Source organism: Morone saxatilis, unplaced genomic scaffold (assembly GCF_004916995.1).
Source record: "Morone saxatilis isolate NCDOM2014 unplaced genomic scaffold, NCSU_SB_2.0 Contig16, whole genome shotgun sequence".
Taxonomy (NCBI): domain Eukaryota; kingdom Metazoa; phylum Chordata; class Actinopteri; family Moronidae; genus Morone; species Morone saxatilis.
In genome coordinates, this window is record NW_023339718.1 from 9,295,061 (window position 1) to 9,304,731 (window position 9,671).

At 38.5% G+C, this 9,671-nt stretch overlaps 1 protein-coding gene across 1 annotated transcript in view; it reads right to left on the reverse strand.

The window, feature by feature from the left end:
- The window catches only part of kntc1 (kinetochore associated 1), a 33,405-nt gene that overhangs the window by 22,236 nt on the left and 1,498 nt on the right, over nucleotides 1-9,671 (reverse strand). Inside the window, exons 3-32 of the mRNA XM_035658215.1 lie at nucleotides 8,785-8,863; nucleotides 8,599-8,676; nucleotides 8,327-8,361; nucleotides 8,129-8,239; nucleotides 7,584-7,677; nucleotides 7,268-7,320; nucleotides 7,045-7,157; nucleotides 6,893-6,947; nucleotides 6,702-6,800; nucleotides 6,551-6,594; nucleotides 6,387-6,449; nucleotides 6,216-6,291; nucleotides 6,008-6,133; nucleotides 5,691-5,857; nucleotides 5,463-5,574; nucleotides 5,126-5,269; nucleotides 4,975-5,031; nucleotides 4,602-4,673; nucleotides 4,377-4,496; nucleotides 3,831-3,974; nucleotides 3,637-3,732; nucleotides 3,401-3,504; nucleotides 3,195-3,297; nucleotides 2,971-3,105; nucleotides 2,751-2,870; nucleotides 2,287-2,359; nucleotides 1,954-2,021; nucleotides 1,565-1,866; nucleotides 1,230-1,402; nucleotides 712-816 (exon numbers count right to left, since the gene is read on the reverse strand). Of these exons, the coding sequence (XP_035514108.1) occupies nucleotides 712-816; nucleotides 1,230-1,402; nucleotides 1,565-1,866; nucleotides 1,954-2,021; nucleotides 2,287-2,359; nucleotides 2,751-2,870; nucleotides 2,971-3,105; nucleotides 3,195-3,297; nucleotides 3,401-3,504; nucleotides 3,637-3,732; nucleotides 3,831-3,974; nucleotides 4,377-4,496; nucleotides 4,602-4,673; nucleotides 4,975-5,031; nucleotides 5,126-5,269; nucleotides 5,463-5,574; nucleotides 5,691-5,857; nucleotides 6,008-6,133; nucleotides 6,216-6,291; nucleotides 6,387-6,449; nucleotides 6,551-6,594; nucleotides 6,702-6,800; nucleotides 6,893-6,947; nucleotides 7,045-7,157; nucleotides 7,268-7,320; nucleotides 7,584-7,677; nucleotides 8,129-8,239; nucleotides 8,327-8,361; nucleotides 8,599-8,676; nucleotides 8,785-8,863 (3,121 nt within the window). The remainder of the gene's footprint in view (nucleotides 1-711; nucleotides 817-1,229; nucleotides 1,403-1,564; nucleotides 1,867-1,953; nucleotides 2,022-2,286; nucleotides 2,360-2,750; nucleotides 2,871-2,970; nucleotides 3,106-3,194; nucleotides 3,298-3,400; nucleotides 3,505-3,636; nucleotides 3,733-3,830; nucleotides 3,975-4,376; nucleotides 4,497-4,601; nucleotides 4,674-4,974; nucleotides 5,032-5,125; nucleotides 5,270-5,462; nucleotides 5,575-5,690; nucleotides 5,858-6,007; nucleotides 6,134-6,215; nucleotides 6,292-6,386; nucleotides 6,450-6,550; nucleotides 6,595-6,701; nucleotides 6,801-6,892; nucleotides 6,948-7,044; nucleotides 7,158-7,267; nucleotides 7,321-7,583; nucleotides 7,678-8,128; nucleotides 8,240-8,326; nucleotides 8,362-8,598; nucleotides 8,677-8,784; nucleotides 8,864-9,671) is intronic.

Sequence of the window (9,671 nt, forward strand, 5' to 3'; positions counted from 1 at the left end):
GTGAGATAGATATGGATGGTGGAAAAGTCGGAGCCTGTACTTGTATAGCTGCCGTTCTAGTCTTCCAACCACTCAAAGTTGCTTTTCACTAGCGTGCGCATCATTGGCACCCTTTCACACAGCATGGTCATCAGTGGATGGCAAGAGGCTCCATCAAACGCAAAACTAACTCATTCGATTCACCACGGATTCACACACGCGAGTGCACGACATCAGAGATCAATTTGCGGGTTCGAGTATCTTGGCTCCAATGATACCTCGAGCACTTGGTGGCGGAAGGTAGCCGGTGGGGATCAAACCAACAACTTCCGACGTTAGTGGACGACGCCGGCTCTGCTCTGAGCCAGTAGGCGCCAAACTAACATCAGTATAAGGGCTATGATACCAATGGTAATGCCATGCCTCTGACCATCTTCACAATGAGCAGTGTGACAGACAGCGAGCGTCAGTCAAGTGGGGGTACAGTGTTGGTGTCTGCAAGACTTGGAGATAAGGAATGAGCATAGCAGCTGACAGAAGCAGTAAGCTGTAGGCTACCTTACCTGGTTGCGATCCCAAATGTATACATTGAAATTTCAGCATCGGTTTACCAAGAGAAAGTTAGCAGCAAGCAGTTGGTAATTTGTCATATTGGACTGGAAGCGCAATGCTCTCTATAATAATAATAATAAAAGTAAATGAAGTGTGATTCTAAGGAAAAAGATAAGATACCTACCTTGGCTATAAAGCCGTAGTTGTCTGATAACTGACACTGATGATAGACATCCATAGCTATCCGTGTGCACTTGCAGAGCTCCAGACAGTCCAGGAGCAGATCTGTAACAGTTATTTTAATATCACTTTGGGGAATTTGCAACTTAGAAATTATTTGAAGCAATAGAACAACTAGGCTAGCTCAGAGCTCAGACTGTCCTGAAGGTAGTCAGCATCTTCAACAAAACGAGATAAACTATTGCAAATATATTGAAAAGAGCATTATTAGCTTGTTCTAGAGCTGTGCGGGGCACATAATATCTGTGTGATTTGTAACCAACCTATTTTTTTACCAGGTTTAAGATGAAATAGAAAAAAAAATGTCCTATCAAGTTTTCATAACAAAAGTGTATTCATGTTTTACTGCAAGATCACAGAGATTAACTGTCTAGTCTAAAAGTTGAGAAACATATTTAGCTATTTTCACCAACATAACATGTTGTTTAACAACACTGATGTTTACAAATGTTCTTCACCTGAGTGGCACACAGTGATTGCCTGGCGGGCCAAATCGTGGATGACTGCTGGCAAATCCATGTCATCAGGAAGCACCATGGGCACATCTGCCTCCAGCATCTGGCACAATGTCTTGGCTGCAGTGAACAAAACCTTCCCTGTGCTGGTGTTATAGTGGTGTTCATACAGCTCACTGAGGACATAAAGAAAAGAGAACAAAGAAAACATGAGGTTTTCCGTACGCAAGCAATACAATCAAACCAAAAAGAACTAATGGGTGGGAAAACAACAATACGCCCCATCAGTTTCCCATCCCTGGATTCATACACACGGCACAACATCCACACATGCAAACCTGAGGATCTTGAGGGCCTTGTCCACCTTGCCCACTCCCAAAGCTCGCAGGGCCAGGTCAGACCAGAGCTCCTGTTCGGTGCGCTGCAGCTGTCTCCCTAGACGACGTAAGCCAGCTTCTGTGGATATAGTTTTGGTCTTGCCATCGGGATCATTAGCCACTACTGGAGTTGTCGTAGCCTTCCCCTTAGACGAACGGCGGCCATGTGTGTTTTCATAGGCTGTGATGTGATGCTCCTGGATCTGTTTTCTGATGTTTGGATCCTCATAGTTGGAGGGGGTGAAGAAAACATCAAAGTCCTCCTGAAGAAAAGAAAATAGGCTGCAGGTTAAAAAAAATCAATTAAAGAACAGCTGGAATTGAAAAACATCCCTTCAATGAAAACTCACCTGTAGATGAGCAATCGCCTTGAACATGATGAGGTTGTTTTCACACGCCATGCTTTTAAAAGCATCATCTGCAGAAGACATAAAACCTGGCATCACTCTTGGATATTCAGGTGCATATTTATGACATTTATTCCCCTAGTCTTTGTCTGTAAGCTAAGTTTAGACAATAAATGTTGGGTGTTTCTAATGTATCTATTCATGTTTTACTACTCGATGTAGCAAATAACGCTTTCCAGAAGAAGATAAAGAGAAAAGTTGGAACTGAGAGGAATACGTGGACTTGCCACCCTCTGTTCAGGTTTTATAATTAGTAACTTGAAAGTAAGTACTTACGCTTTTGAATTATATGCAGGTATTTCAGAGCCTCCACAATCACCTGAGCGATGACCATCTGGTGTTTCTTGTGCTATTCAAGACATGCCAAGAGAAAGTTGTCATAATGCTGTTCTACTTTTTATGTTCAGATCTTGAGATGATTATCGAGTTCTTTATTGAGATATTATTAAGTTTCATGTACGGTCTATTTTGAGTCTTGTTTGGGATGTTTTCAGCTGTTAAGGCATCATAAATGTAGGGATCTAAATATGCAATGACAGGAGACCAGGGAGTGGCACCCAGGCAGCAGAGCATGTTAAAATGACATTTAGTGCTTAGCAATCACAAACTCTAATACTTAAAACTTTCTTAAAATGCAAGAATGTACAGCGTGACTTCAGTGGTCTTGAAATTGCATCTGGAAACTTGAGCCTTGATTACCAAATTACCTTTTATTTCAGACAAACCTTCCCTCTTCTCACCTCATCAGATATGTGGTCTTTGTCCTGCAGCTGCAGCCTAGCCCAGGACGTGAGACGCTCAATGACACACTCTGCTTCTGCAGAGGACAGATTCTTCAGGACGGTCATGCATTCCTCGCTCTGAAAGCAGCATAAAATAAATATAATCATGGATACATAAAAAGAAAGAAAATTTAAATGTATTATGATAGATTTAATATTTCCACCGAGATGAGCATACCTTTCCTTGGCCAATCAGCTGGATGAGATACAAGTAATTTATCTGTGAGGTTGGAAGTTTGTATGCTTCAGCTAATGTCAGGGAGTCTTCTAAAGACATTGGCAAGTCTTGCTTCAGGATGTATCTAATCAGTGTCTGGGGAAGATGGACAGCATACAACACCAAAGTTTATAGTCAGGCACAGCAAAGGTCATATGTCACATAATTAACCAAATAAAACTTACCATTATTTGAGTGCTGTTGGAGAGGTTGAAGTTGCGGATCCCATAGCCCCTCAGAAGTTTTCTGATCTCCATCAGACGGTAGCTTTCCTTTAAAAGCTCTTGTCTGGGGAATATATCAATTAGAAAAAACATTTAGAAACTGCTAATATTACCACATTTTATACAGTATCAAAAAAAGGATCAGGGTGATGACAATGTAAACGTACTTTGGTCCATCCATCTCTAGGTACTGCTGAACCAGTTTTTCTACCACATTACTCCAGGGCACTACAGCTTTCTGCATGATCTCCAGCACAGCATCCACCATCAGCTGCCAAGAAATACAATAATGTGAGATTTCACATATCCTAGTTTACTGTTGTGGCTGATTTCCACTCAAATATGTGTGCTTATTAACCATAAACCATTGTTGTGTAAGAGTAATGATGTTACAGGGACTTACATCAGTATCAGTCATGCAATCTAGCACAGCCACTGCTTTGGCTTCCCATTCTGTGAAAAGGGTTGTGGTCTGAGAACTGCAGCGCTCTAGCAGATCCTAGGGGAGATCAGATTGAGAGGGGACACATTAATCATTAGAAATTTGGAAAATGAAATGTTTGCCGCCAGTGGGCTTTAGCAGTGGTGGAGTTTTACCTTGATATACTGTAAAAGCAGCTCATCAAAAGGAATCTCGTGCTCTTCAGCATAAGGCAGAATACTGCTCTCCACTGTGGCTGCGATGAGCTCTGGAGCCGGCACTTTGTCCAGCATGAAGAACGCGACACTTCGTACACTTCCCTTTTTAAATTCACAAAGAAGATAAATTAGTAAGATTGGAACAACAGCGCAAAACCCACTCAAAATGTACCAGGAATAACACCACTTCTAAACAGGATGTCCCCATATACATATATGGTGGAAAAAAACAGCATGAATATATTACAATTTAATGTAATTTAAAGCAACAGCACCACAATGTACTGTATGTTTGTTTCTATAATGAAATAACATGTAAACCATAATATCTTTGAAACAGTGTGATCATATCAGTTCTCTGCTGACATCTACATGCATGAATAAGTATAACCTGATTCCCTTCACAACTCCAAACAATTTTTCAGAAATTCTTTCATGTACTTAAATAAAATATTTGTTTAAAGCTCAAATGTCATCAGAAAATGCCACGAATAATAGACAAACCTTCTCAAAGACTGAAAGTGAAAGTCTGCAGTTGTATTTCCGGTGGAGGTCCAGGAGCTGACGGAGGTTGGACACCAGGGACTTGAGGTTCTCCACCTCTTCTGCACCATAATTATCATCCTTAAAAAAAAGAGACACAAATAAATCTTGGATCACATAATTAAAGTTACAATTTACGTTATCAGGTAGGTTATGATTGTGAAGGCACAAATGTGGCTAACTCACAGATTTCATCCATGTCCATAAAGAGGGCAGTCCAAGCACTGCCAAGTCCAACCCGTTCTGGGGCCAAGCAGCCTAGAACAACATATTACATTTATAATCACTGGTTCAACTATTGTGGCTGATATGTTTACTGTTTAATACAACTATTTGAAAAAATTATTTAAAAGTCTGATTCATATCGTGTTCCATATTTATGAGCAAATGATGACCAGTGCTTTTCCCCATTTTCTATTATTGTGATTTAAGGTTGCAAAGTCATCAAAATCCATTAGAACTAATTATTTTAACGTATGCTCATACCTCATGGTTAATAACAAAGCCTCGTTTTACTAGACTTAAACATTTTTTTGTCAAGATGAGATTTTTTCTTTACCTTCTCTGTTAACTCCAGATTCCTCGCCCTCTGCTCCAGCCATCTTGCCAGGATTTTCTACGGGTACATAAAAACAGACCTTTAACAACTCAAAACATTGCACTGTATATTGAAGATAACTGTATTTTAGATTTGAGAGAACAGATCCTACTTGTCCTGTTGGAAGCACTCTCCTCAGAAAGGGAACAAAAACTGTCCTAAACCAAGGACAGAGGTCTTGGGATGGCAGGTCCTCTGGGATGGCGCTGAGCACGGCTTCAAGCTTGCTCTCATCCAAATCTGCTGCAATCTGTCCCTGTTACAAAACACAACAGTAAACAACATCACACAACTGATCCTGAGACATATTTCTTACAGAAATGTTTTGTTTCATCATTGGTATTTATCAGTGTTAAATGTATGTGTAAGTACATTCCTGCATTAGAACACAAGGTATTGATATATGACAAATGTCTGTGCACTTATGAGGGCATTAAGCTGTTCTTTACCTCATATCTCAGCCAAAGCAGCTGTGCACCCTTCATGTCTCCTTCTCTCAGGTGGGTCAGAATGTCTCCTAAATTGTCACTACTGTTCAGAAACTCAATCCAGGCAATGCCACTATGGATGACAGAATAACATAGTAAAATCCCACATTAGTGTACGTAGGAAGAAACCACCATGTGTAAAAATGTACTCTACAAAAACAAAGACATAACTAAGACATAAGAATTTACTTGAAATTTTCGGGGCCGTGCAGGCTGCAAAATGTTGCCAGCCTCGCCAAGGCCTCTTGGATCTGTAAGGAGGAGTATTGTGTGGCAGCATGGTTCAGCATCTTCTCTGCTGTCTCAAAGGTCGGCCATGGAGCCTTGAGGCAATACTCCACCACATACTGCTCATCCTAGGCAACACAAAAAATGTACTTCGATCAGTAAGTGATTAATACTTAAATAACAATTCATTTTAAATTGCTGTGACTAACTCAAGAAGTTTTATCAACATCTTGGAACTATAGATTGAGATTAGACTAAAAACAACATTGGACACTGACTGTGATCTTCATCAGGTTGGTCTTTGCTTCCTCCACAAGTTCAGACCACACATCCTGTCCATACCCGCCCACAGATGCAGAGGCCAGCTGCTCCAGCACAAAGTCAAGCTTCACCTTGTAAACAAGCTGAAGAAAAATATGATTGTTATTTGTGTATAGCACCATCTACACTGCTACTAAAGTAACAATACTAACAATACAGACAGACCTCTAAATCCAGCTCAAATGTGATGGCGAACTTTTCAGCCTCTTCAAACATGTGTTTGTGAAGAAGTCTGCTCAGTCTGGGAATAGAGAAAAATCAAGCAAGTGAAATTATACAGACTGTGGTTATACAGCTGCAATTAATGTAGAAATGTAGCCAATTAAAATGAGGTACCTGTTCTCAGGCAAAGCCTCTGTGAAGCATCTGACAACAACAGAAGATATAGGCTCTCCTCGACTACTTGATGAAGAACAAGGAAAAAAAAAGACCACTTTTTAAAACCATATCTCTCAAGACACAGACGAAAATCCCAGTAATCATACAAAACCATATCCTACCTTTCTGGATTCTCACAAATCCCCTCAACTAAATAAATAGTATCCTGAAATCAGAAGACAAAACAACTGACTTAGATGAGCAGAAATATTAGCAACTAGAAACAGCACATGCAAAATCCATAAAACAATTTGATATGTGTTGATTGTTTACCATGTTTATTTTTGTCTGGACAAGGCAGGAGACTGAGGAAACATCCAGAGAGTAGCAAACAGTCATGGACGGCAGAAATCGTATTTGCAGTGAGTTGATCTGAAAGAATTTAAAAACCAGCATATCGGGTAAAAAATAAGACTTGAGACAATCATTGATTATAAGTTCTTCAAAAGGAGTTGTATTGCTACCTGACTGTTGTCTTGTTTTGTCAGTGTGATCATCTTCATGCTGCCCTTGTCCTGGCTGTGGTACACACAGGTTACATATTGTTAACAAAGATTGTTTAATTGAAGCATATATCTCTGTAAACTACAGTATGTTATAAAACAGTGTTACATACGCCACCAAGGAGGCAGAGCCGCATTCTGTGGTGAGTTCAAAGTCATGAATGGCAAGATCTGGCCAACAGTGAATCATGACAAGAAAATGTAGGTCCCAAAGACTCAGGGCATCCTGGGACCGAAGAAAAACACAAAGCAATCCCCATGTAAACCCTAAATACTTTTGATTGAACCTCATGCAATGGTATATCAAACAGCTACAGGCGACACGACTAAACTCACCTCAGTGTCAAGAACATACAAGAGATTTTCCACCACCACCATCTTCCTCACACCTTTGAAGTAAACAGAAGGAGAATATATGTTACAACCATCCCACAATCTACTCTAAGAGGCATTTTAATCTAGGATTGTTTTACAACTACACACTATATTTATTCCTATCCATGTCCAAAAACCTGAGCCCATACATTTGTCCCTTGTTGATGAAAAAAGTTATTTAGATGTCAAATATCTAGATGTAAATAAATATTCAGCATCTTCCGAAAGACGCATTAACAATGTAAAGTTATATACTGTACATGAAGCAAGAGCTTACCTGGAATTAAGCTATTGTTGACAGAGTGAGCAAGGCACATCTTGGCCTGATGAGGGTCCATCATCCAGTGAGTCAAAACATTTTCTTTATCCCCCTGTGAAGATACACAATGTTGTGACAAAGTACATCAAGAAATACATGCTGTTTTACTGCTTTATATAAGGAGTAACTACCATCCCTATAAAAATGTGTTATTCACACAAATACATTTAAAAGCTTAATTTAAAGTTTTTGTTTTGAGGAACAATAACACTACTGAGTTTTAAAAAGAATTCCATCAGAAAATATTAAATTGCAAGAATCTACATTCAAGTACAGTACATGAATTTAAATTAAATATTGTACATTTGTGCATTGTCATTTCTTAGAAAGCTAAATAGATTCAGAAAAACAGGGACTGAAATAAAATAAGCAATAAATATTAGAAGTACAATGGTCCATAAATAGAGAGTTAATTTTATTTAGTTTTTTAAATATGCTTGCATTCATGTATCATAACTGAAAGTGGTTAGTAAATTAATAAAACCTCTCTCAAAGACACTGACCCCAATCATTAAGTGGATTTCATGGCCCAGATTGAACATCACTGCTGTACTGCAGCCCTCGTCATGGTAATCTCTGGTGGAGCAGAAGTCTATCTTGATGAGTGTCTGGAGCTGAGTTGAAGAAAAGTCTGATTATATTTCTGCTCTTCAAAAAAAATTATTTAGCTACAGCATGAAAAGAAGATTAACTTAACTTACCTCTTTCAATGCTCCCACATCCATTTTTTCAATGGCTGTGATGACAAAATAATTATTATTTAATTTGGTCAACAAAATGACCCCAACAAAACTAAGTCTACTGCGCATCATAGTTTTTTTTAGATATATATTGATAGGACAGGTGAAGATAGACTTGAAAGGAGGAAAGGGGGGGATCGAACCCTGGCCACTGCAATAAGAATTTAACCTACATGAGCCGTGTGCTCCACAAAGTGAGCTACAGTGTGCTCCTCCACATCATGTTTTAATACCTGTCTCGATCTTTGCCAGTGCAAGGTTTGTAATGTGGAAGAAACCATCCTTTATGAGAAGAAACACATGGTACATCCCTGTCAACAACAACAACAAAAAATCTAATTAACAACTGACCATTCAGAAATCAAATTCACACACATAGAGAATAAATCCTTCTTCTCATATTCATATAGAGAGTTTACCTAAGGATGCCTTGTCCTCTTCTATGATGAGATAGCGGTATGTTTTCATATCTCCACTGGATGGTTTCTCTACCAAAGGCTACAAACCCAGAAAAAAGACACAAGATGTTAATGCACGTAAGTGAAACCCACCATGATATTAAACTGAAACTCATTTGAAAACAAGACACAAAGTTATTAAGATTGTCGTGGCTGGTGCCACTATCTGTCATCTCAAGTGTTGCAGGTAAAATCAGACAGGTAACAATATAACCATTCAATGCCAGGCACAGAGTAATATTAATAATAATAATAATAATAATAATAATAATAATACATTTTATTTATAGAGCGCTTTTCCAGGAACTCAAAGACACTTCACATAAGTTAAAAAGGAAAATAAAAAGGTAATAAAAACAACACAATAAGAAATTATAGCTATATCTAATTATGATTGTTTTCTACTGTAAATTTTTATTTTATGTGACCTTTTTCTTCTTCTTTTACCTGTAACTCAACAAATGACTGGTTATAGGTGGCTGATTGTAAATATGTTAAGTATTGTTGTTATTACTCCACTAAATTTCAGAGGGAAATATTTTCATATTTATAAATATATTTACTCCACTACATTTATCTGACAGCTGTAATAAGATAATAAAATGTTTCTTTATTGAATCCTCTTGTAGGGGAAATTCAAAGAGTCTAGTACAAAGAATAAAGAAAGCTGAATAAAATACAACAAAATATAAACACTATACACCATAAATAGAATATAATAAGACTGTTATTATGTACATGTGCAAAATCAGTGATTATCCCTCGGGATAAATAAAGTATCTTTCTGAGTGTTGTGTGGTTTAAAGTCTCAATCAGCGGAGATAGAAGGTACTGTGGCGTTGAGGAGC